Source organism: Sporothrix schenckii (genome assembly GCF_000961545.1).
Source record: "Sporothrix schenckii 1099-18 chromosome Unknown Cont44, whole genome shotgun sequence".
Lineage (NCBI taxonomy): Eukaryota > Fungi > Ascomycota > Sordariomycetes > Ophiostomatales > Ophiostomataceae > Sporothrix > Sporothrix schenckii.
In genome coordinates, this window is record NW_015971145.1 from 494,160 (window position 1) to 519,052 (window position 24,893).

A 24,893-nucleotide genomic window follows, 5' to 3' on the forward strand; every position below is an offset into this window, starting at 1 on the left:
TGGTGCAAGAACCTTGTTGTTCGACGATGTCATCTTTTTTGTATTTGTCCTCTCAACCATCATGTCCCTCTGCCGCTCAAAAACGCCGCTCGTAAACAAGGGAATTATCAAGTCACAATTAATACAAAAAGGAATATGAGAACACGTAAGAAACGACGTGCACAAAAATGCAAAGAAAAAAAAAAGAAAAGAAACACCGTCCATCAACAACCCCCCACCCTCCGGCTCTTCCTCGCTCACCCTCGCTTGATCCCTTGCTTGGCCTTCATCTGCTCGATCCGTGCCTTGAGCTGGTTAGTCACCTCGGCTGCCCGTTTCCAGCTCTCCTGCCCAGCCACAGCGCCGCCGCTGCCGCCGCCGCCGGACGATGATACGCCGCCAAGGCTGCCCGTGCTGCCACGGTCACCACCACCACCACTACCACCACCTCCGCTGCCAGCACTACCGCCCATGCCAAACCGGCCGCCGCCTGCACTCGGCGGACCGACGTGAATGTCGTCTGTGCCCGACGCCAGATCCCGCCGGAACCCGCGGGCCGGGCTGCCGCGTCCACTGGAGCCTCCGCCGTACCGCAGATCCGGGCTCAGCTTGCTCCGCGGGTAGGCGGCGGCCAGCTCGCCGTTCTCCTTCTCCTCAGACATGGTGCTCGCGTAGCTGATGCGGTTGCGGCTGGCGCTCGTCGGGTAGGCGCCGTCGCGGTAGATGCCGGCATCGTCGTGGGTGGGCGAGGCAAAGCCGGGACCGGCACCGGGGCCCGGACTGGGGCTGCCTACGGAGGCACTCGTGCCCGCACCGACACCCGCGCCGTTGACCAGGGCCGCCTCGGCCTTGTTGAGAGCGCGCTTCAGCCGGTCCAGCTCGCGGCGCAGGCGCTCGTTGGTCTGCTCAGCAGCCTCGGCGTCGCTGCGGGCGCGCACGAGCTGCGTCTCCTTGGCCTTGATGCTCAGCATGTTGCGCGTGTGGTCCTCGATCAGGCCCGCGTTCTGGTTCTTGAGCTCCTGGATCTCGGACAGGAAGCGGGCGCGCTCTTGCCGCGACTCGTCCGCGTTGCGCAGCAAACGGTCGTTGGCCAGCCGCAGCTCTTCGAGCTCGGCACGTTCGACGGCCATCAGGCCGGACATTTGGGGTGTGGGCGACGGCGGCGCGGCGGCGGGGGCCGCTGCGAGAGCGGACGGCTTGGCCAGTGACCGTGCTGCGAGGCCCGGCCGGCCGAGGCCGACGCGCGGTTGTGGGGCCGGCGTTGTCGGGGCAGGTTCGGGTTCGTCGTAGTCGAGGGGTGGCGAGGCAGGGGCGGGCGGGGGCGCAGCGACGCGGCGTGGTGACAGGGGGCCGGGGCCGGCCAGCGTGCGCTTTGTTGGCGGCTTCATGCCGCCGAGACCGGACGGTTTTGGCATGCCCAGCTTGCCGCCGGCGGGCCGTGGTGGTGCCGCCGCTGCTGGTGCTGGTGCTGGCTCGTCTCTCGCCGCAGCTGCGGCCGCTGCCGGCGCCGCCTTCTTCAGTGGTGAGGGGCCCTTCTTGAGGCCGCCACCCATGACCTTCTTGGGCGGGCCGCCCGGTGCCCGTTGTGCGGGGGGCGGGGCCACTGCCTTGGGCCTCTCCTTGGCCTTGACCTCGGCGGTCTCGTAAAACTCCTTGATCTTGGTCTTGCGGATGTCGTCGAGGCCCTCGAGGTGCGGGTTCATGCCGCGCTCGCCGATAATCTTCATCACGGTGCCCAAGACCTCGGCGCCGCCCGACCGCAGGCCCTCGCTGCCCTCGGCCAGCAGCTTCTTGGCCGCCTCCACAATGGTGGCAATCTCCTGTTTGCTCGGCACGGTCCGCGTCGTGCGCAGACACCGGATCAGGAAGCGCATGGTGCCCTCCTTGACCTGCGGGTTCTTGTGCGACAAGAAGGTGGTGATGTCCTCGAGGCACTCGCTCAGATCGGTCGCCAGAAACACCTGGTCGAGCGCGGCGCCCAGCGCGTCGGCCACCGCCTGCTTCTTCTCCTTGAGCCGCTCCAGGATGGGCTGCATGACCACCGAGCGGTACTTGCCGTAGCCCTTGCGCAGGCCCTTGGCGAGGACCTCGATGCACTGCGCCGCCTGCGTGACGACGGCCACGTTGGCGTCCTTCATGCACTTGGCCAGCCCGCGGTTGACCTCGCCAAAGTCGCCGTCCTTGATGCGCGGCACGTTGAGCACGGCATACAGCGCCTCGACGGCCTCCTTGCGGTCCTTCCACTTGGACGACGCCAGCTTCTCGCTGAAGTCGCCCGGTATCTTTTTCAGCACGTCCTGCGGCTCCGCCAGGTCGAACGCGTCCACCTCGCCCGGGTCGTCGCCGCCGCCGCCGTCGCCCGCACCGCCGTCGTCGTCCATCTCGCCGGCGCCGCCACCCGACGCGGCCGCGACCTCGCGCGCCGCCTGCTGTGTGCGCAGCAGCCGTTCCTGCTTGGGCACGTCGTTGGCGGCCTTGATGGCCTCGAACTGGGCGTCGAGCTCGGCCTGCTGCGTCGGCTTCAGGTCGCCCCAGAACATGGGCTTCATGGCCTCGCGCAGCCAGCGGTAGAACTCGACGGCCAGCTTGGTCGCCTCGGCGCGCACGTTCTTGTCGGCGTGGCCAAAGGCCTTGGGCAGCAGCTTGAGCACGGGCTTGGGGTCGACAATCTTGCAGCCGTACGCGTGGTAGATGGCCGTCAGCGCCGCCAGGCACGCGGCCACGACCTTGGGCTGCTTCGCGGCCAGGGACGGCAGCATGTCCTCGACGACGGGCGCGGCGACGTCGAGCTCAATGTACTGCAGCAGCGCCTCGAGCGCCGAGGCCTTGGTGGCGGCGCGCGTCGACGACAGGCCCTTTTCGACGAGGCTGCTGACGGTCGCGCTGCGGGTGCGGACGCTGTTCTCGCGGCCGCCGTACTGCAGGAACGCGACGAGGGCGGCGATGCCGTCCTGCTGGGCGGCGACATTGGAGTCGGCGACGGCGCCCTTCCACAGGCTCGCATCCTGCAGGAACGGTCGGAAGGCTGGGTCGGACTCGTCGGGCGTGCGCTCAAACTGCTTCGCGGCGTCTTCGTAGGCCTGTTTCCGTACTTTCCAGTTCTGCCGGCGTCAGCAACCAGACCCTCTGCCTCGACTGCATCTCCTTCTCTCCCCATTGCCCTGGCCCTCTTACCTTGTGCACAAATCGGTCGGGCAGCGGCAAGGAACTAAAGTCCTCTTCGGGTTCCGCCATGGTGTTGTGTGGAAAGGGGTCGAAGGTGATTTGTACTTTGTCGGTCTGCCCCTATGTCGTGTGCAGTGTTCGAATTGATTGCATGGGTATCTGTAGGGGTATCTCTATGTGTATGGGTATCGTTCGTGCCGTCGTCGGTCAAACGTCGTCTCAAAGAGTTGTGCAAGCCGTTGTCGCGAAGTCTCGTCGCCAAAAGTTTCGATTTGTTGTCGCGTCTCTGGATGTGGTTCGCGGTTGTGGCTCAGGTACCTGCCGCTCACAAACACCCAATGCCCAAAACCCACCACAAGTTGGCGGTTGTTTCTCCCGGCGTGGGGTAATAAACAATGGGCCACACTGCAGTCTGCTGCCCAAGGTACGGCACGTGAAATAACACGTGCAACTAGCCGACCAAAACTACCCCTATTGTCGTCAGGGGCAACACCTCTCTGAGCCAATGGGAGCTATTGTCGAGGTGAAGCGCTAACCAGAAAGAGTGGCCCGCCAAATCTACAGCGCCGGCCTCGCTTCAGGGTTCAATGTCGTCAACCGTCATCGACGCATGAAAGATGGGAGGTTATGGATGTATGAGTTCAATTTGGTCTGACATTGGTTACCGGGTATCCATTTTGATAACGTGGTGTAGTTGTCAAGGAATCTACGTTGCTGCACGCTGCCAGCCGGTTTTGTTTTCGACATTGTTCGCCAGTTCTCTCATAAGTCATATGCCTCCGGTAGACAAGAGTTCAACAGACGTCGCCCTGGTCTATTCCTAACAGTAGTTGTACTTTTTGGTTTGAGAGAGATTTCTCTTTTTATATATGTAAATATGTTGTATTGTAGGTATTTTTGGGCTTTTTTTTTTTTTTGGTCGTTTCATTAAAGTTCGCATTAAAAAAGTGAAGAATAATATGTAATGATTTAAACAAAGACAAAGTCAGCCGGGATTCAAGATAATAATGTCACGTCAAAAAACAAACAAACAAAAAAACAAAAAAGCCGACAATACAAGATCGAGCGTTTCTTTATGTTTTACAAGCGACATATTTGACGACTTTGTAGGTTGAAACGTGTCTGTCTAGACGTGCTCCAATGTCTATCCTCTATCTCTCTTCTGGGGAAACAATGACAGGAGTAGTGCACACTCATAAACTCATCCTCGTTCATGTTTCTTATCGGGTTGCGTAACAAAATCAATCCTCCGCCCATCCAACACATGCAAATGTCATGCCCTCTGCGTCGTGTGTTCCCTCCAGATCTTACGACACGATGGACTCTCTCGAGTCTGTCATGTCCACACGGATCTCTCCCTTGCCGACGCCCCCGGCGTCTTGGGCAAGGTAAACGTGCGTGGCAAGGCACGACATGTGCCATCCGCTGCCTTGTCTCTGCCTCACCTCAAATCCCTTGATCTGAGGGCGACCCACCTCTCTGAGGACGTATCAGCGCAGGTACGACGACCTACATGACTCGTACCCTGTCTGTTGTCTCCTCCTCCCATGTATCAACCGGCAATCGGGCTGGCCAAGGCTGGCAGCATGACGCACAACGCACGCCTGGGCGCGACATGTGTCGTTGTCTGTCATCTGTCATTGCGGCCGTTTTCTTAGCATACGTGGATGTCGTACATGACACAATTTCGTTATCTTTGGTATGCTCGGGATGCCAAACGTTGCGTTAGAGGCAATGACGACAGCCATCCATAACCAGTCGTAGCCAGTCAGGGCCAGTCGTAGCCAGTCAGGGCCAGTCGTAGCCAGTCGGAGCGACGCATCGACGGCAGTGTGTGTTGACATATGTCATGTCGTGGGGCACGAAACTCGGTCATGTAAGCGTGTCGCGCACTGAGAGCCGCGAGCTAGCCTGGTTGACATCATTTTAGTGAGGGAATCTGGGACCCTTTCCGCGATGCCGCCATTCTCTAGCGCGATGGTGAATTTTTGGTGCCTCTAAGTCGCATTTTGCAGTGTATTTTGGTAGTGCCTAGACCAAGTCGACGTCCAGCGTGTGGTCGCATTGCCATGTTGGCCAAAAAGTATAAAGTAAACATGTAGGACGACGTTGGGGTGGCGGAGGGAGTCTTACTAGGTCGGTATTATCAGCATTGCAGAATACACAAAATCGCATACACACACACACACGACATGTCTGCCACTGCCACAGAAACCCGGACGGAGACGGTCCTGACGACGCAGGTGGAGGCGGGCTCTACAGCGCCCCCGGCGCCTGTGGAGGCCCCTGTTGAGGCCCCTGTTGAGACGCCTGCAGCACACCGCAAGCCGCTGGAGCTGACGGGTGCGCTGGAGCAGTTCCAGTACGAAGAGTCGACGCCTGTGATTGGCCGCGAGTTCCCGTCGGTCAACATTGTCGACGACATTCTCAACGCCAAGAACGCCGACGACCTGCTCAAGGACTTGGCCATCACAAGTAGGTCTCTGGGTTGTGTTGCAAGTGATTTCAGTTTCCGTCTGCGGTGTTTAGTCTGCTGACCACCCACGCCGCAGTCTCCCAGCGCGGCGTCGTCTTCTTCCGCAAGCAGGACAACCTCACCGACGACCTGCAAAAGGTGCTGGTGCAGCGCCTCGGCGAGCTCAGCCAGAAGCCCAAGGAGTCGACGCTGCACATCCACCCGCTGCTCAACAGCACTAGCGAGTTTGGCGTCAGCGACAACGAGATCAGCACCATCTCGTCCAAGGCGTTCAAGAGCTACGCCGAGGCCCAGCGCGACCGCGACGACCGCCACGGCGGCGCCGCCACGTGGCACTCGGACATCCAGTTCGAGCGGTTCCCGGCCGACTACACCAGCCTGCGGCTGACGGAGCTGCCCAAGACGGGTGGCGACACGCTGTGGGCGTCGGGGTACGAGCTCTACGACCGCTTCAGCGCGGCTTACCAGACCTTCTTCGAGGGCCTGACGGCGAAGTTCGTGGGCGAGGGCTTCCTCAAGGCAGCCGCCGCGCGCCCTGACAAGTTCCAGCTCTACGAGGAGGCGCGCGGCAACCCGGCCAACAGCGGGAAAGACCTGGAGGCCGTGCACCCGGTCGTGCGCACGAACCCCGTGACGGGCTGGAAGTCCATCTTTGCCATTGGCAACTTCCCGCAGCGCATCAACGAGCTCAGCGCCAAGGAGAGCCGGGAGCTGCTCGACCTGTTCTACAAGCGCATCGAGGAGAACCACGACCTGCAGGTCCGCTTCAAGTGGCGCAACCAGAACGACCTGGCCATCTGGGACAACCGCAGCGCCTTCCACAGCGCCACCAACGACTACGACGGCCTCGGCGACCGCTTCGGCCACCGCGCCGTCGGCATCGGCGAGAAGCCGTACCTCGACCCCAACAGCACCACGCGGACGGCTAGCCTGGCCAGCAAGGCGCAGTAGACGACGGTTGGCTGCATGCGAGGAAGACAAGTACCATATAAGATAGCCGCAAAGTGTAATTTATGACTTTTAAGAGTATTGACTGCCAGAGAGGCTGTTGCTTCTCTGGATACAAATGAAGGACGAGGACCACAACGTTGGATCACGTTCTTCTCGTACTGTGACACAGTGGTGATATGTACTGCTAGATCGGGTAGGGAAGCGAATCTGCGGGAGTCTGTTTGTATTGGTCCAGTGACCGTGGCATTGTTCTGTTCGGTTTCGGGAACCCTCTTGGATCAAATAAGACTCTGCGAAATGCGTTGGCCACTCATCGTCTTTGTTTCCTTTAGTTTCTTATTTTAGAGACGGTCCTTTGCAAAGACTTGTTTTGCCATTCGCCGCATAAGCCCCATTTTCTCACACCTCTTTTGGCCCGTCCTCGTTGCCACTGTTCGTTCTCGCGTTGACACCCTCTCTGCCGCAAATACGAGGTAGACATGACGTTGCAGGCCGCCAAGAGGAGATCGACGGCAATTGAATGGCCCCAAACCCACCAAGAAGACGATTCTGGCTTAGCGATTTGTGGGGAACGGACGCGCTGTGGGTGTGCTGAGGATGTTGGGAATGCGCTAGGACTGCGCCAGGATTCGCTGTGGGTTCGGTGACTTCGCTGCAAAGGTCCGGTCGAGGACGCTCGTTTGCTAGCGGCGTGCTGTAACACAATTCGTAGGCAAATTTGTAAACAGGATTCCGACACAATGGCGAGGCAGACTGGTGGTCTTGTTGGCTTGCGTGTGGTTGGAGCCCTGCAAGACGCCTGGCGTAGCCGATATACTGTAGTCATGGACATAGCTACGTAATTAATGCCTGAGCTCTGTCGTATTTTTAGAAGCGGTGACAGCGGACCGGCCACCACTAAACCACCACCTTGCGGCAGACAGCTACCAAAACGGCGGAGACGAGCAGCGGTAGGGCTGAGGCAACGAAAAGCTGGAGCGTGGAGGTGGACGTGCGGCAACGTATTGACACGCAACATAACGGGAACGACGACACGAAAACAAGGCATCTGTGCACAAATACGAGTTATGCGATGCTTGGCGGTCGGCATAACGAGGCAGATGCCGACGGATTGTCTGACCAACACCAAACCAACTCTGCAAACATGACTCGAGTTGGGTATGACGACGGCCACTCTGTCGTACCTTGGTTATGATACTAGTCGTTGATTCCAATGGCCATGATTCTAATCATATTATGGCGCCTCCTCTACGTTGTCTAGCTCGTGTATAGAGACGGCATCCTGGGTCGACACAGAAGGCAAAGGGCAAAGGCTACGAGACAGCCAAGCGAGAAGGCAGAGTAAAGAAAGCAGATAGAACATTACGGCAAGTGGCATCTCGTATTGTGCCGCACGGGATCTGGAGCAGCGCGGGATCCAAGGTTCACGAATGTATCTTTTGGGGTAGACTGGGCGCTGCACTGCCGTCAGTCTTCACCTTTCACGGTGGACTTTGCAGCACATGACAGCCACACATACTCCCACGTTTCCGGCACCTGGGACACCCTCCTGGACTTTGCAGCTTTCCAGCTCCCCAGCTTCCGGGGATGCAAAATGCAGAGGACAACTGCGACATCTTTGTTCAACGTAGCATCTGCGAGGTGATGGCTTTCTTCACTGTCGTGTCCCGGCAGATGCTGCATAATATGACGACACTACCGCACGGCTGAGACGTCAACACTGCTTGTCAACACTGCCAACGCTGAGTGGCAAATGCCCCGAAAATGTGGAGAATCCTGGACGGCTGCCAACTCGGCGTCAGCCTCAGCCTTCGATCCCCCTGTACTACATGTTATTGTTCCGCAGGAAGCTCATATTTTTCTTCTTTGCATCTTGCAGCGGACTACCATCACTCTCCTGCTCTGCTTTGACTTGCATGACTCTCACTAGGCCGTGCAAGTGAGCGCTTTTATTATCTTGGTCTTATCTCTTCTGTTCCTTTCTTGCATCTGAAACCCGCAGCGTACGGCCCTACCGACGGCCCCTCGATCAGCTGATGGCCATCCATGTGCAAGACGATTAAAGCAAGTTTCGTTTCCACAGCTAAAATTCGTCCAAGTACACGTAGTGCTTCTAGTGCTTCTAGTACTTCGAGTGTTGTTCACAACGCGCCTATTGGTCTCCCTGGCTTCGGTGGCTGTCCGTTGTCGTTTCTCGGCGTGCCCTTTTCTTTGTCTGTAGGCAGCCGCTGGTCCATTCACGAATGGCCCTTCTACTCGCCTTGTTACGTTGTGTTGTTACTTTGTGGCTTGACGTCGGGCCGTTGTAGCCAAGAAATTGACGACTGGCAGTTTAGACAACAAAGAAAACATGAAAGAAAATAAGACGTGGTGCTAGCCTTTGCTAGTGACCGCTGCCATGTATGTCAAATAAGGTTGGGTGCGGATCAGGAGTTATTTTTAATTTTTACGTTTACGTCGGAACGTGTGGAACTGCGCTTACCCCGTATTCTGCCTTCTCAGAGGCCTGCGCTGCCTTTGCGTTTCTGCCGGTCCCGGTTGGCTGCTTGGGACCCTGGATCGGCAATGGGGAGGCGGGGCGCTGTACGTTTACGAGATGATGGACGACCAGGGTCTCTGCAGCACCTCAGGACAAAGCCACGACTCGCACGGCAAGGTTAGGTCTGAGGAGCTTCTCGCACTACAAATGGTTACATACGACGTCTTCATCGTACACCATGCACACTTGGGCGCGGCCCAACACGACTCGGCTGGGATGCAGAGTCAGCCGAATGACCTCAGAGATATAGGATGCAGTTCCTTTTGTATCCTGGTCCCGGGAAACACGAAAACACGAGAATGACCCTGGCCAAAGCCAGAGCTAGGCTCGGATGGGTGTGAGAGAGCGGGTGGTGCTAAGCATCCAATGAGTGTCGTCGATTGCTCGATGCTGGCTGCGCGATATCGAAAATAGAAACAAGACAAGAACACAAAGCAAGGTCGAGTCGCCAAATGTGTGTGAGAGAACGATGAAAATACGAGATCATGGTGGATGCACATCGACTGTCTCTTGATCAAACTTGTCTATAAAAGACGGACGAAGTCCTCGTCGTCCATTATTCTTTTTCTAGTCCTCATCCTCATCCTCATCAAACACACTCACAGCTACAACAACAACCAACAATCAAAACAGCAAAACCAAACTACTCATCCTTACCCACAACACCACCAAAATGAAGTACTCTGCTGCCCTCCTCGCCATTGCCGCCACGACCGTGGCCGCCGTGCCCTCCAACTCCAAGCGCAGCCAGTGCACCTTTGGCACCTACGCGTGCCTGGCCGACGGCTCGGGCATCCAGATCTGCGACATTGACGGCAACTGGGAGCTTGTCGGCCCGTGCCCCAGCGGCACCTCGTGCGAGTACCTGCCGCAGAACGGCTCCGACCTGCCCTTTTGCACGTCGAACCCGACCACGTCCGCGCTGCCGACGCCGACGCCTCTCAACGGCAAGGCCAAGGCCAAGCGCGGTGCCGACGGCGGCGCCGACTACAACTGGTGCCCGACGCCGGGCACGTACACGTGCGACGGGTGGAACGCCATCCAGGTGTGCAACACGACCAACGGCCTGGAGAAGGTGGGCAACTGCCCGTCGGGCTCGCACTGCAGCTACATCAACAACATTCCCTACTGCGTGGAGTAAACCAGCACGCTGTGCGAGCCGCAGCCGACAGCACCGCCTCCTCTGCAGCAGGCTGGTGCATAGCCATGATATGCGTTGCATGATGTCGCTTTCTTTTTGATTTTCGTCGTCATTCCTTTGTTTGGGTTTGTCTTTCGTGTTCACCATGGTTCGGGATTATTTGTTACTCGCAGGATGATAGAGTATACGAGCATCACATAAAAATACAAACACTTGACCGGTCAATTGAGCTGCCGCCGCCGTTGTCTATGAACTCTATAAACGTAACGTAATAGTATGTAAAATCGACCCCCTGTCACGCCTCTCTTTTCTTTGGCAAGGGATAGCCGCCCAGCTCCGCAAACAGCTTGCCCGCCCCGGCCATCAGCGCCGTCACGTCCTCGCCCATCCACTGGCCCACGAGCGCCGCCCGCGTCGTCTCCAGCTCGCGCCGGATGCGGCCGCACGCCAGCACACAGGTGCCCGTCACCTGCGTGTTGAGCGCCTGCTGGGCGATGACGCCGGCCACGTCGCGGGGCGTGTTGGCCTCGAGCCCGGCGGCCTGCCACGCGTCGGCGTAGCTGGCCGTGATGTGCGTGGGCGTGAAGAAGGGCGCGACGGCGTTGATGCGGATGCCGTGCTGGGTGGCCGTCGCGCGGCACGATCGCAGCAGGCCGACGACGCCGTGCTTGGATGTGATGTAGCCGGCGACGCTGGTGCCGCCAAAGTAGCCCGACGTCGAGGCGACGAGCACAATGCTGCCGGCCGACAACCCGTTGTCTGCGTCTGCGTCTGCGTCCTTTGCCTGGTTCCTCCGTTCGTTGTGCCGCATGGTGTGGATTCCCAGGCGGATCGTGTTCAACGTCCCCTTGATGTTGACGTCCAGCACCTTGAACGCCTCGCGGCTCTCCAGCAGGTCGCCCGCCGCGTCGACGGCGTCCATGTCGAGCACCGGCGCCGTCTCCATGATGCCGGCGTTGGCCACGACCACGTCGACGCGCCCAAACGTGGCGACGGCCGTCTTGAACAGCGCCTGCATGTCGGCCCAGTTCAAGATGTCGACCGGCACAAAGACGGCGCGCTCGGGGTGCGCGAGCGACGGAATTAGCGTTTCGGTGGCAGCCGTGCGGGCGCTTGCCAGGTCGGCAATGACGACGTTGGCGCCGTGCTCGCTGAAAAGGACGGCCGTCGCGGCGCCGATGCCGCCGGCTGCACCCGTGATAATGACGGTCTGACCGGCGGCGGCCGCCAGCACAGCGGGATCGATGTCGACGTTGGTCGGCATGTTTGATGCCGTCGGTCCAGATGCAGACTCGGGCGTCTGATGTAGACTGGGGATGAGATACGTTGGCGAGAGTCGCACCAGGCCGTCTGAATTGCACAGCAAGCTGTCGTTTCGTGTGTTAGCACTTGTCGTCGTTCGTTCAGTGCACTTCTTTATTTAGTAACGTCCGAGGCCGTTTTGGAGCAATATCACTCTCTGTTTTATCTTTTGTCACGGCGAGGAGCACACTTAATACTCATCTAAACTGAACGAGGCCATTGCGGGCTGCACAGACGCCCATTGCCAGAAGCACCAACAGGATGCCACAGTGTGGGGAATGCAGCAGCCCCAGAAGACACTGGGCCTGGGGGTGCGGAGTCGTGCCGCCGCCAAACCTCTCCTGCCGCCAACCCCGCACGGCGGTCTCCTGTTGCTGTTATTCTGCGACCCTGCACAGTGAATTTTCCCCCGGCCGGAGTTGTCTCAAGTGCCCCGACGGAGGCTGCCAGGGTGGGTGGTATGAATCAGTAGGAAAGAACATGCTGTGAACATACCAGGGGCTGTCCCTTATTTAGCACCCACGCACGTTCGTTTGTCTTTTGTCGTGTTGTCCTGCCCATTCGTAGTCTTGAACGCTGTCGCCGCGCGGAGTGACGAGACTCCGAGCGTTGAGAGTCATGCGCACAATGTAAGAGACAATGTAGACAACCTTGTGCCTCCCAGAATAGAAAGCACATTGGACAAAGTGGACAAAACGAGGGTGCCTGGTTGTCTCATACATTCCGAACCAGACGTTCGGATCAGTCGGGAAGGAAATCGTGGATCCAGGACAGGGCACGGCGTGCAGAATCTACTTTATGGCCACAACGACAATGATTTTGGAGGCCCGTCGTGTTGTTTGCGCGTGGGATCGGCATCGTTTGCTCCCACGTACAATTGTTGGTAGTCACATTTGACAAGAAAAGTATCACCATGAGACGGGTGTCATTATTATTGAACTCTGTATGTACAATACACCGCCTGTAAAAACAATACCACCAACTGCATGCTACATCGTATACCCAACTACACCGCCCAGCGCAGCTCGTTGGTGCCGGCCATCTTGGCATTCTTCCGGTGGTAGTGGATGGTGAGCACAAAGCTGAGGGCCATGGCGAGGAACAGGAAGCCGGCGTTGATGCCGTGGCCGAGCCGGTAGATGGGCGCGTCCTGTGCGCGGTAGATCCAGACGCCAATGATCTGGCCGGGACCCGAGACGGCAATGTTGAGGCCCGTGGCCAGCGCGCCGGCCGTCGTCGTGCGGGCGTTGTCGCCGACCCAGGCGCAGAGCGCGGGCAGGCCGCCAAAGACGCCCGATGTGGCCAGGCAGAGCATGGCGTAGCGCACCGTGTAGGACGCGCCGGGCAGGGCGGCGAGGACAATGTAGGCGACAGAGCCCAGCATGAAGGAGCCGCCGGCCACGAGGCCGCGCTGCTTGAGCTTGTCCGAGGCGTAGGACGTCGCCAGCGTGAAGACGTAGGCGGCGGCGTAGGGCGGAACGGTGTAGAGCTGGGCCTGCAGGTCGGCGTAGCCGAGGCCCTGGACGATGGTCGGGGCGAAGAGCGAGAGGGATGCGACGCCGCAGCCCGCGCAGCCGTAGACAAAGTAGTGCAGCCACATGCGCCCGTCCAGCAGCACGGCCTTGGCGTCCTGCCAGTTGATCTTCTCCTCGATGGCGTTGCCGTGGATGCCGAGGCGGCGCGTCTGCAGCTCTTTTTCTTCGGGCGTCAGCCACCGCACATCCTCGGGGTAGCTGGGCAAAAAGAAAAAGACCAGCACGCCCAGCACGATGGACGGGATCCCCTCAAAGATAAACAGCCAGCGCCACGCCGGCAGCCCGCCCGCGCCATTCATGTGGCCCACGCCGTACGCAATGCAGCCGCCAAAGGCGCCCGAGAGCGTCGCGCTGCACATGAAGGAGGCAATGCGCGCCGCCCGCTCCTCGCCGCGGTACCAGAAGCTGAAGTAGTAAATCATGCCCGGGAAGACGCCTGCCTCGGCGGCGCCCAGAAAGAAGCGCAGCGCCGTCACGCCGGCCGCGTTGGTGGTGCCGCCAATGCCGGCACAAAAGGCGCCGAAACACAGCACCAGGAACCCGAGCCAGCGCCGCGGCGACGCAATCTTGATCATCAGGTTGCTGGGCGCCTCAAAGATGCAGTAGGCGACCAGGAAGAGCATGAGCGCGACCGTGTACTGGTACGTCGACATGTGGTTGGTCTGCAGGATGTCGTCGCCCGTGTTGGAATTCAAAATCTTGGCATTGCCTGCGAGCGTTAGCAAACAGAACATACAACGGCCTGATGGATACTGGCACGACAAGCGTACCAATGTTGGACCGGTCAATGTAGCACAGGAGGTAGATGAGGGCCGTGATGGGCAGCAGACGGTAGTCGATCTTGCGGACGATGCGCTTCTCCATCTGCTTTTCCTCGTCGGTCAGGATGGGCGCGTGCGTCGTAGGCTCGACCTTGCCCTGCTCGACGAGGTCGACAGACGCCTCGTTGATGCCCACACTGTCGGCCTTTTCGATGGGAGACATTGTTGTGTTGCGTGGAGGGGGATGAAATGGAACGAGAATAGACAGTGCCTTCAATATCTTTCCCAAGAAAAACAAGATGGAGAAACGACAAAAAAAAAAAGAACAAAAGAAGTTTGACGAGGAGGCGGACTAAACAAAAAATATAAAGTGATGGAGACTGGGCCTTTGGTAATTCACTTTTCGAGTTGTGACACTGATACACCGAAACTATTATGAAAAAACAACCTTTGTGGAGTTACACGCAAGGATGGGTGCACGGGGATAGATGGTGCCGCCTGGGGAAGACAATGAAAATAGCACGTTGCCGCTGAACCGGCATTGACTGCCATGCATTCAAAATGCGGAGAAGTCAGACGTCAGACCGGGGAAAGACTGCATTCCCCAGCGCACCAACACGGTCAAGAAACTAGGCAGCGTCAGGGTCGAGTGGGAAACATAGTCCAGCTAGGTCCAGCTTGGTAATAGACTGCGTGCTGTCTCGTCAGTGATGATTTCGGCAAGTCATCCGATCAACTGACAATGTGTCTGCGGGGATTTCCATTCGCAGTATTTTCTTTATTGAAGCCATTATTGTTATTCCTTTTCTTTGTCGTTTTCTTTACGTGCGGCCCGTTGCAGGTGTGTGCCGTTCCCCACGGGGTAGGACATCGGAGCGATATTGTGGAGGTGGAGTGCATACTCGTAGTTGGTAGAAGGCAGCACTGGACGGCGTGGACTAGAAAGAGGATAGCCGAGCCGATAAAGGACTGGGCAAGAGGCGCCTGGACGTCGACCAGAAGAGGAAGAAGGTAAGAAAACTGTGTGGAGTGCGGAGACTGACATTCAAACTTCCCTGGCAGCGGACCATGTCAGCCCCAAAAAGGTGGAGAAAAGACAAGAACAAGATGGAGGACGACGCTCGACCTTAGCTGCACTAACGACTCGGACACAGCATCATTCCCCGGACATTATCCGGGCCTTGTCACTCTAACCTCACTAACAGCGAGCTTCATCTCGTACTCCGTACTACCCCGTCACCCGTCTGCCGCCCATCCCCCCCCATTCCTGAACTACGTGGCTTGCTAGATCTGTCCACCTCATGCCCAGGTTTGTTGATCCCCCTCATTTACTTACCCCGTCTAATCCTTCGCCTTTGCGTCGTGTCATGTCCCATCTTCCGGGGGCGCTTGGTGTCTTCCGTCCCGGAGGTGGTCAGAGATGGTGTGAGGATCGTCGTATTGTATTTTCCCCATTGATGGAAACTACGCACAGTGCGCCACACACAACAAGGTATGTATTCTCTTCTCATCTCCCGGACAGAGAAAGGATGCCCCGGATGGAGTCAACAGGAAAGAAACAACGAAGACCAAGACAGTACAGGCGGCGTTCGAACGTGGAGACGGCCAAGACAGTGCGATACAACTGTCCGTAGACTTGGAGATAAGAGAAACGTGACGAGATGGTTGATGTTTGACGGCGGAACTATGCTCGATTCCAAGGACCATGGAGGATATAGTTCAACGCGTACGGACTGCGTTGGAGAGCTATGTGTACTTGTAGCGTGCCCGAAGCGTCTACGGTTTCATCAACAATCCATAACCTATCGTACCATCTGACAGTATCGCCCACCCTTTGTCATCCGCCCTTCTCATAACCGACCACCACCTCCCCTCCCGCAATGGCCACCGTCGACGACTACCCCATCTACCCCGACCTCAAGGGCAAGGTCGCGCTCGTCCTCGGCATCGGCCAGGCCCGCATCCCGGGCGCCACCAACACCCCCACTCCCAGCAGCTGGGGCAACGGCGCCGCCATTGCCTGGATGCTCGCGCACAACGGCGTGGCGCTGTACGGGTGCGACATTGACCTGGCCGCCGCGCAGCACACGGCCGAGCGCGTCCGTGCGGCGTTCCCCGCGGCGGTGGTCGCCGTCCAGCGGGCGGACGTGACGAGCGCCGAGGACGTGCAGCGCCTGGTGGCGGCCTGCCTGGCCGCGCACGGCCACATCGACATTCTGGTCAACAACGTCGGGGCGACGGCCGCGGGCGACCCGGCGACCATGGACGAGGCCGTGTGGGACGCGCAGATCAACCTCAACCTCAAGAGCGTCTACCTTAGTATGCGCGCCGTGCTGCCGCATATGCAGACGCAGGGACGCGGCGCCATTGTCAACAATGCGTCGATTGCCGGGCTGCGGTTCCTGGGGAAGCCGCAGGTCGCGTACAACGCGGCCAAGGCGGCTGTGATCCACCTGACTCGCGTGACGGGCTGCCTCTACGCGAACAGGGGCGTGCGGGTCAATGCCATTGCCCCCGGGCTCATGTATACGCCACTGGTCGAGCGCATGGCCGCGAGCAGCGACCCGGCCGAGCAGCAGACGTTTGCCAAGATTACACAGCACAATGTGCCCATGGGCCGCATGGGCAGCGCGTGGGACGTGGCGACGGCGGCCGTGTTTCTGGCGAGCGAGCGGGCGGCGGGCTACATTACGTCGCAGACGCTGGTGGTGGACGGCGGGCTGACCAGCTCGACAGGGACGGGGTTTGCGCAGTAACCGAGGATATGCGGCCGAGTACGGGAGTGGTGTACGAAGTACATACCTGGGCGTTGCTATTCTCTAAAATTTCACATGGACATATTATTGTTGCTATTGCGTTAACTTTGGCCATCATTCATCATGGACTTTACCCGTGACCATGACTCATAATTCATGCCATCGTCAAACCCGTTCCCGCTGCTATTTTCCTACAGTTCATGCAAGGACCCTCTCCGCGACGATCGTGTGTTGCGCCGGTAGTCTGTCTCGTCCGCCAGCCCATATGCAGATGCGGTTTCCCCGACCTTGGCATGCGGCGGTGACAGCGTGTCGGCGTCCATGTTGAGCCCTGTCGCCAATGGATCCCCTGCGTCCTCGGTATGGCTGTCGCGCAGAACCGACGTCGCGATGGGGACGGCGGCCGGCGGGGGTTGGTCGTCCCGCAGCGCCGACACAATCTCGAGCTCGCGCGCCACCGACGGGCTCATGGGCGCGTAGCGCTCGAGGACACCAAAGGCAAAGAGGCGCCAGGACGCAAACGTGGGCGGCACGAGCGCGCGGAGCGCCGGCACGGCGGACCGGTCGAGCGTGTGCAGCAGGAGGAGCATGCCGAACAGCTGCGTGCAGATGAAGAACTTGAGGTACAGGCAGTCGGGCACGTTGAGGGTCGGCTGGATGATGGAGCACCAGCGCACGGCACACGCAAGGGCGTCGCGGCACTTGTCAAAGTCGGCGGCCGACATCCAGTCCGGGTGGTGGAGGGCGCGGTGCAGCAGGGGGCGGCGCAGGTGGTAGCGGGCGATGCAGTAGCGGGCCTGCAGCCAGGGGACCACAAAGACGTTGGCGGGCGTGCGCGGGCCCTCGAACGGGGCGGCCGGGTCGGCATAGCGGTGCTTGTTGTCGTCGTCCCACTGCAGGTAGTTGGGCAGCTGCGCGCGCCACTGCTCGAGCTGGTGCGTGAGCTCGTCCTCGAGTGCCTGCGGCGGGTAGTCGGACCGCGCCATCGTGGTGGCCTGCGAGGCGGCCTCAATGGTCTGGCCCGACGCCAGGGCCTTGCCGCGGTTGGCAAACAGGCTGTCGCACAGACGGGTCAGGATGATGCGGTGCGCAATCTGCGAGAGAAAATGGTAGTGGCAGAACGCATCCTGCTCCTCTTCCTGGGACGCGTGCTGGCCGTTGGATGCGCCACCGAGGCCGTGTGGGCCCATCCCTATCCCCATTCCCATACCGGACCCGAACGACGCAAAGGAGGACACGCCCGGGAACTCGACAAACTTGGGCAGCGGCACGCGGTCTTCGTAGTTGAGCAGGTTCGAGACCGGCACGTCCAGCTCCTGGGTGAGGACCGCCTCGAACATGGCCGTGATCCAAAACAGCCGCGCCTGCATGTCCATTGTCCACTCGTCGCAATCCTTGGGGGCACACGCCCAGAAGCTCGTGCAGCACGCGGCCGCGCGGCTCACGTGGGCCCACCAGTCGAGCGGCCGAATCCGCTGCGCGTAGAAGAGACCGCACAGCAGGTGGTACTGGCAGGCCTGCAGACTGCTGTCGCAGCCCAGCATCCCAATGCGCTTGCGGGCCTCGTTGAAGAAGACTAGGCCGTCGTCCCACGCGTCGCCGTCGTCTGGCCCGTCCGCGGCGGTCGTGCTGCTGATGCGGTGGGGCGGATCGTACGGGGAGGTGGCCATGGCATTGGCCATGCCATGGGCGTCGACAATGCCGGCGTCGCGCTGCGCCTTTCGCCCCAACACGCCGAGCGCCATCGTCACCAGCACAATGCAGCTCTCCATGTTGACGCCAAAGCCCGTGCCAATGGCCACGCCGAGGCTGTGCTGGTGGAAGAGCCGTCGGTCCAGGACTGGGTTGCCCAGGTTGAACGTGGTAAAGTATTTGTCGCCCAGGTCCTTGACGACGGCCACATTGAGCTGCGCCAGCCAGTTGTCGCCGCTGCCGCTGCTGTTGTGGCTGTGGCTGGACAGCAGCAATGGAGGAAAGGGCAGGGGTGGTCGTCGCTGCTCGAGGACGGTGGCGGCCGCCGCGTCGTAGACGTAGGCGCTGTCGTGGCTGTCGTGGCTGTCGCTCGTCCAAAAGCCATTGTTGTGGCTGCTGCGTCTCCTGCTCCGGTTGCTGTCGCTCGTAATGCCGCTTTTGTGCAGCAGATCCCGTATGGCCGGCCAGTTGGCCAGCTGCCGGATCGGGTATTGGATCACGGGCACGTGTCGTGGCCGTCGGGGAGGTGGAGGCTGGGGATAGGGGTAAGACGATGGGCTGGCCGCCGACAATAGGGCGTGGATGCCGTCGCGGCTTTGTGTGCTGCCGGCCGACGGCGAGGCCAGGTTGACGGCCGGTGGCTGGGTCGACGGGGACGGCAGGGCCACATGGGCCGCCGGGGTTGGCGGCTGTACAACGGAAGTCTGCACGTGCGGCCGTGGTGCCTGTCCTACGCTCGATCTTTTGCGGCCGCGTTTCAGTCGTCGCTGTTGCTCGTGTGTTGTGTTGGTCTCTTCATCTCCGTCCTCTCCGTCACCTTGTCTCGCTCTCTCGTCGTCGTCGGCTTCAGTGCTGCTGCTCCGCTGCTGGCCCTCTTCAATTTTGGCCTCAATCCGCTGCAGCGTATTGAAGATCATGCCCAGCGACACCTCGTTCTTGGTGGCCTTGCGCTCGGCATATTTGCACTCGAGCCCGCCCGTCCGACACAGCCCACACGGGTGCCCGCCATCGCAGCGTGTCTTCTTTTGCCGGCAAATCTCGCATGCCTGCCGCGCAATAAACAGTCGCTGCCGCTTGGGGGCCACCGTCTCGTCAATCTCCGGGGTGTCGGTGCCCCAGACGGCCTGCATGGTGAAAAGGAAAACAAACGACCCAGCTGCCCGCGGCAGCGGGCAATCGAATAGCACAAACGCCAACTAGCAGTACCACTCGTCAATGCACAATGGCACGGAAGACCATCCAAAACGTGCTGAACGTCTGCTGTAGCCGTGTTGATCTGCCGCCCGGCGTGTTGTTGCGTTTGGTGGGAATGCTCTGCTTTTTGGTGTTGACTCAAGGAGTTGCACAGGTCGCCCCGGATGGGTCTCCAGTTTATATGTACGATTTTGGCAGGTGCCAGCTCTACGGAGGCAGTCACATGATTTATCTCGTACAGTGAGTGTTTGGCTCTAGTCAAGCTCCAGATTTTCAGTCACGTGCTATATCACGCTTCGTGAGCAGTCGAAATAGCTTCCTTTCTTCTTTTGATACAAGACGTTTCCTTCATTACAAGTACATAATAGCAAGTTATTTTAACGTCGAGACAGTCCATGAAAGGTCTGACCTTACACAGCGTCGTACCAGTCGCCTTCGTCCCCGCCCACCGCATCGTCGGCCACCTCGGCAAGGTCGTCCTCATCAAACACCACGGCCGTCTCGCGCCGGGTGACGCCGTCGGACAAGGGCGGCCGCACAAACATGTCGTCAAACGCAATCACCAGTGGGCCGCCATGGATCTCCCAGTAGGTGTTCATGGTTGTGGCCCGTCCGGCCGCGGCAGCCAGACGGTCTGCCGGCTCATGTCCGCGGAATTGCACGGTGCGCACCTCGGGCTCCTCGTGCGGGCCCTTAAACTTGGCAATCTGGACCTCTTTGTCGTCCATGTTGGCGTACACGACAATGACGACCCGGACTCTGTTTTCCGAGGCGGTGAACCACCAGTGCGCTTTGTCCTCCAGCGTCTGGCGCGAGCCGCTCAGGTGCGTTTCGATGACGAGGGTGGGCCAGTAACCCGGGCGTTCCGCTGGGTGCTGCCGCAGACGCTGAAGCGGCACCAGTATGTTGCCGGGCTCCGCCGTGCCTCGGTGGAAGACATTTTCTTCGCCGTAGTGTCCATAGGTTTCGTAATCGTCTCGGGCAGGGCACAGCCTTTGACAATGTCGACTGCACAGAGGAGTGTCTGAGCTGCAGCTGGCGACGTCGTTGGCGCTGTTTCCATCATTGATGTTGTCGTGGTCTTCGTCCTCGATAGTATTTATGCTTCTGATCCCGTCAGACATACTATCGTTGCCATCCTGGTGTACGTCCAAGTCGCCGGAATCGCAATGGTCGATACGCTGCGCCTCGCGGTTGTGGTCCTCCATAACATAATCGCCCGCATCGGCCCAGCCACCATACCATGGTGGAGCAAAGTGTTGCATCCCTTCGCGGGCACGACACGCCCAGGGTCCGTGCCAGGACACGGCGCCGCCACTGCCGTCCATTTTGATGTAGCCAGTGGGCACGCCCATGGCCGAGAGTTTGATTGAGAGCGCCATCCGGAATGCTTCGGTCGCCGTCTGGCGGCCACGCGTCACTCTTGTGACATGCAACCGCTGCAACTGAGGCCAATAGTGGAATCGGAACGCTCGAGTACCGCCGTACCTCTCACGTGCTTCCTCGATGGCCCGCATAGCCGAGTAGGGGACGTCTTCGACGATCATAGAATCTGTCTCGTTTGCATTTGCCGTCTGAAATAGACCTTCGGCGCCAAAGTAAGTGTAGATGGCGTCCATAGTGATTGTGATTGAGGTTGTGATTCTGGAATGTCGCTGCTATTACATTTTTTTTGTTCCCGAGATATAAATTTGACATGGGTGAATTATTCATGACGAGCGTAGTGGAAGATGGAAGGAAAATATTTACAACAACGCGGTAGGTATAAATTGGAAATTGATAAATTCTACCTGGACCATAAAGTTCCATTTTTCGAAGCCTGACTCACATATGTTGGTTTGTTGTGATGGGCTAATAAGGTTCATGATGACATATGTACCTGATTATGTGTACGCTTGGTCTTAACACGATGATTAATAGCCGTGACCGTTACACTTTCGATAGCATGGAAGAAGTGGCATATGTTCTCATCAATACCTAGTTGCTTATCCCATTCCTCAGCATGTGACCTATAGATTTCGCCCTGAGCTTGTTTCGTAGTATTTGCTACCTAATTCTGCAGGGGGTGTTTTGGTGTTGATACCTTGTTTATTTCTTTTTATTTTCCTGAATTTGAAGATTTTCATTTTACTTTATTCTTAATTAATTTCGGGCGACTTCAAGAGGTTAGCTGAGCGAGGAACATGTATCTTTGATTAAATTTTACTCAGACAAGGTATCTTGCCAAATGGGCGACAGCATCTTCCTTTGCCCACGTCGTAATCTCCTTGTCCAGACCCTCCTCCAACTTCCGCGCTACAAATGACTCCATCAAACCTTTCTGCTCCGTTGTCATTGCAGTCACGCGCGCCTTGTGGTCATCATTGTTTGAGCATTTCACGTGCCGGGAACAAAAGCTGATATGGAAAGGCTGAACGTACTGCGACCAGATGACTCTCTCTTATTTTGAGCTTCTGTTAATAGCAGAGGCAGTTTGTAGTGTTATTGTTGTTTCGCAATATTATTTCGATGGCCACATTTCCCAGCGGTGGATTAAGCGTCTTTCATACCGGCACAATCTCAGGCGGCTTCAGATTTCTCCATCAACAAGAACAATTGGCTATTGGTCATGTAAAAGCAAAAAAGACAGGCGCACAAAGCCACCTCCGTCATGGTACAAGGTCGGCCTCCTGGTCTGAATAAGCCATCGTAAGAGTCGCCGAGCCGAGCGACCCGGTCGTAGCCGGTGCGCTATATTAGTTGGTGGCTCCGGTCAACAAGGTGACCTCGACGATGCGGCCGTACAGGATAATAGGACGTGCACTGGAGTGTCTTTTGGCGCTACAATTGCATATATATGTGTTTGTTTCTTTGGACCACACTTCTTTGATGATAAGTATCATGTTATTATTCAACGTTCATTAACATTCCGCAACGCTCGCCTATGCATACGGCATCAAGCCTTCTTGCTGGGCCTTGATTTGCAGCGCCAGGAAGCGGCCAAAGTACCGCGCCAGCGCCAGGTTGCCGCCCATGTACCAGTACCCGGGCTGCCCGCTGCCGCGCCACATGGTGCGGAACTCGCCCTCTTTGTCGAACCCCCACACGTCGCGCGTCGCGGTCGCCAGCGTGTCGCCAAACAGCACCCGGGTCTGCGTGCGCATGTTCTGGTAGCCCGTGGCAAACACGACAATTTCGGCGGGCAGGTGCGTGCCGTCGGCCAGGTCGAGGCCCGTTGGTGTCACCTGCTGGATGCCGTGGCCGGACTTGACCTTAATCTTGCCGTCGATGATCAGCTGGCTCGCGCCCACGTCAATGTAGTAGCCGCCGCCACGCTGGAAGTACTTGAAGAAGAGGCCGGCGCCGTCGGTGCCGCGGTCCAGGGCGAAGCCGGCCTTTTGCAGCCCTTCCAGCAGCGTCGTGTCGTGCTCAATCTCGAGCTGCGTCGCCTGCACTTGCACGGCCTTGGACAGATTCGTCGGGACGCTCCACAGCAGCAGGTCGGCGTCGTCGACGGGCAGCTTGGCCTGCACGGCCTCCGAGTACAGCGCGCCCAGGCCGATGTCGACAATGGCCTTGGACGACACCACACACGTCGACGACCGCTGCACAATGGTGACGTCGTAGCCGTTTTCGTACAGGTCCTGGGCAATGTCGTGGCCCGAGTTGCAGGAGCCGACGACGACGGCGCGGCGCACGGCGTTGGGCGCGGCGTTCGCTGGCGGCGGTTGGGCACCCGGGAACTCGGAGCTGTGGCACAGCAGCTCGCCCTGGAACGAGTCGATGCCCGGCACCTCGGGCATGTTCTTCTTGCCCGAGTGGCCCGTGGCCTGGACAATGTGCTGTGGGTGGAAGGTGTGAGTCTCCTTGGCGCCCGTTGCCGGCACGACGCGCTCGACGGTGACGTTGTAGCGCTTGGCGGCCGCGTCGTACTCGAGAGACGTGATTTCCGTGCGCGTCCACACGTTGAGTTCCAAGAGGGTCACATAGGCCTCGAAAAAATCGGCCAGCTTGTCCTTGGGCGTGAAGATGGGCCAAAAGGCCGGGAACGGCATGTAGGGCATGTGGTCGAACCAGACGGGGTCGTGCAGCACGAGCTGGCGGTATCGCTTGCGCCAGTTGTCGCCGACGCGCTCTTCGCGGTCGACCACGAGCGTCTGGACGCCCAGCATCTTGAGGCGCGCCGCCAGCGTCAGGCCGCCCTGGCCCGCTCCTAGGACCAGCACGGACGGCTCGGCCACCGTGAAGTTGACGTCCTCGTCCCGCTGCTCGCGCCAGTTCTTCATGTCGCGGCCGCCGCCGTGGCTCGCGCCCAGAGGTCGCCGCGCGCCGAGCAGCTGCTCAGAGCCGGTCAGCTCGTGCAGCGCCGTGTAAAAGGCGTAAATCTTCCACGAGCCCGAGGAGGTATCGTAGATCAGGCGTGCAATGCCACGGCCGGTGCCGACGGAGCTTGCAAACGTGGTGTACACCACGACACAGGGGCTCTTGCCAAAGGCATCCAGGGCGCCGATGGCCGGCACCCGCTGGGGCTCTGAGTCGTCGACGGCGAAGCTCGCAAGCTGCTGGCCGGCCGAGGAGACACTCAGGAAATCGGCAATCTTGGCGGGGCCCTGGACGGTGCGGAAATCCCACGACACGCCCAGGTGGTCGCGCCACTGGCCCTCCTCGGCGAATAGTGCGCCCACGCTCTTGTAGTCCTTGGCGGCGAGGTGCTTGTTGACGGCAGCGATTGTGTCGGTGGCAACGTTGCGGACATCGGTACCCTCGGGGACGGCAGACGTGGGGAAGACGGCGGGCACGACATTGAACGAGTCTTTCTCCAGGCGGTTGTCATGCGGCAGCCGGTCGGCCAGCGGTACAGCGGAGGAGCCCATGTTGCATACGAGCGCGCGTCTGTGTGTGTGTAGTGTGGTTGTGTGTATATGTTTGTGTGAGAGGACTTAAATTGTTTTGATGTTTATATGAGCGGTGGCGTCCTGCGGGGGGCGTAAAGTATTTTGTGGGACAGAGAACGAAAACGGGAATTCCGACAGATTCAACGGCCAAAGCGGCAGTGAATGGAAGGTACGGGAATTGGTGTGCCAACGGGTCGTTATTTGCTGTTGTGAAGCTCTTGTTTTAATGTACAAGAGGTTGGGCCAATGCCTTGTGTGACGACGTGCCCCTCATGGCTTTGGAGCCCATTCTACGTGCAAGGCAAGCACATTCCTTCTTCCTGCCTGATACGTCAAGCTAAGCCATTCGCCGTTGCCCCGATTCCGCAGCGGGCACGGAGGGTCGGAGCGGAGAGCGGATCTGACCCCACAGTGAGGATGATGAACGGCTGGTGGTGTTTTGCGGGGAAGAAGGAACTGGCTAGAAACGAACAGGGGAGGGAGATTGATTAGGGCAGCGTTTAGCAGAGTAGACGCGAGAATGCAGCT

General features: G+C 58.9%; 9 protein-coding genes across 9 annotated transcripts; 1 reads left to right on the forward strand and 8 right to left on the reverse strand.

Annotated features, from left to right (window-relative positions):
- Positions 1-236: 236 nt before the first annotated feature.
- Positions 237-3,213, reverse strand: SPSK_08458 (STU2 protein; the record flags this gene model as incomplete). Its single annotated transcript, XM_016735055.1, has 2 exons — positions 237-3,059; positions 3,154-3,213. The coding sequence occupies 2 exons, from the start codon at positions 3,211-3,213 to the stop codon at positions 237-239; spliced, it is 2,883 nt and encodes a 960-aa protein (XP_016586888.1).
- A 1,238-nt stretch (positions 3,214-4,451) lies between these two features.
- Positions 4,452-4,785, reverse strand: SPSK_10080 (uncharacterized protein; the record flags this gene model as incomplete). Its single annotated transcript, XM_016736637.1, has 2 exons — positions 4,452-4,580; positions 4,669-4,785. The coding sequence occupies 2 exons, from the start codon at positions 4,783-4,785 to the stop codon at positions 4,452-4,454; spliced, it is 246 nt and encodes an 81-aa protein (XP_016586889.1).
- Positions 4,786-5,336: 551 nt separating this feature from the next.
- SPSK_09358 (alpha-ketoglutarate-dependent sulfonate dioxygenase) lies at positions 5,337-6,571 on the forward strand (the record flags this gene model as incomplete). Its single annotated transcript, XM_016735932.1, has 2 exons — positions 5,337-5,619; positions 5,697-6,571. 2 exons carry the CDS (start codon positions 5,337-5,339, stop codon positions 6,569-6,571), a joined length of 1,158 nt encoding a protein of 385 aa, XP_016586890.1.
- A 3,182-nt stretch (positions 6,572-9,753) lies between these two features.
- SPSK_09883 (uncharacterized protein) lies at positions 9,754-10,332 on the reverse strand (the record flags this gene model as incomplete). The annotated part of the gene is made up of 1 exon (XM_016736450.1): positions 9,754-10,332. One exon carries the CDS (start codon positions 10,330-10,332, stop codon positions 9,754-9,756), a length of 579 nt encoding a protein of 192 aa, XP_016586891.1.
- Positions 10,333-10,546: 214 nt separating this feature from the next.
- SPSK_09590 (short chain dehydrogenase/reductase) lies at positions 10,547-11,515 on the reverse strand (the record flags this gene model as incomplete). Its single annotated transcript, XM_016736162.1, has 1 exon — positions 10,547-11,515. The coding sequence occupies one exon, from the start codon at positions 11,513-11,515 to the stop codon at positions 10,547-10,549; it is 969 nt and encodes a 322-aa protein (XP_016586892.1).
- Positions 11,516-12,559: 1,044 nt separating this feature from the next.
- SPSK_09145 (MFS transporter) lies at positions 12,560-14,072 on the reverse strand (the record flags this gene model as incomplete). Its single annotated transcript, XM_016735724.1, has 2 exons — positions 12,560-13,797; positions 13,859-14,072. 2 exons carry the CDS (start codon positions 14,070-14,072, stop codon positions 12,560-12,562), a joined length of 1,452 nt encoding a protein of 483 aa, XP_016586893.1.
- Positions 14,073-15,699: 1,627 nt separating this feature from the next.
- SPSK_08360 (uncharacterized protein) lies at positions 15,700-19,427 on the reverse strand (the record flags this gene model as incomplete). Its single annotated transcript, XM_016734960.1, has 2 exons — positions 15,700-16,651; positions 16,801-19,427. 2 exons carry the CDS (start codon positions 19,425-19,427, stop codon positions 15,700-15,702), a joined length of 3,579 nt encoding a protein of 1,192 aa, XP_016586894.1.
- A 474-nt stretch (positions 19,428-19,901) lies between these two features.
- SPSK_09396 (uncharacterized protein) lies at positions 19,902-21,110 on the reverse strand (the record flags this gene model as incomplete). Its single annotated transcript, XM_016735969.1, has 1 exon — positions 19,902-21,110. The coding sequence occupies one exon, from the start codon at positions 21,108-21,110 to the stop codon at positions 19,902-19,904; it is 1,209 nt and encodes a 402-aa protein (XP_016586895.1).
- A 1,302-nt stretch (positions 21,111-22,412) lies between these two features.
- On the reverse strand, positions 22,413-24,344 carry SPSK_08838 (FAD dependent oxidoreductase; the record flags this gene model as incomplete). Its single annotated transcript, XM_016735424.1, has 1 exon — positions 22,413-24,344. The coding sequence occupies one exon, from the start codon at positions 24,342-24,344 to the stop codon at positions 22,413-22,415; it is 1,932 nt and encodes a 643-aa protein (XP_016586896.1).
- Positions 24,345-24,893: the final 549 nt, after the last annotated feature.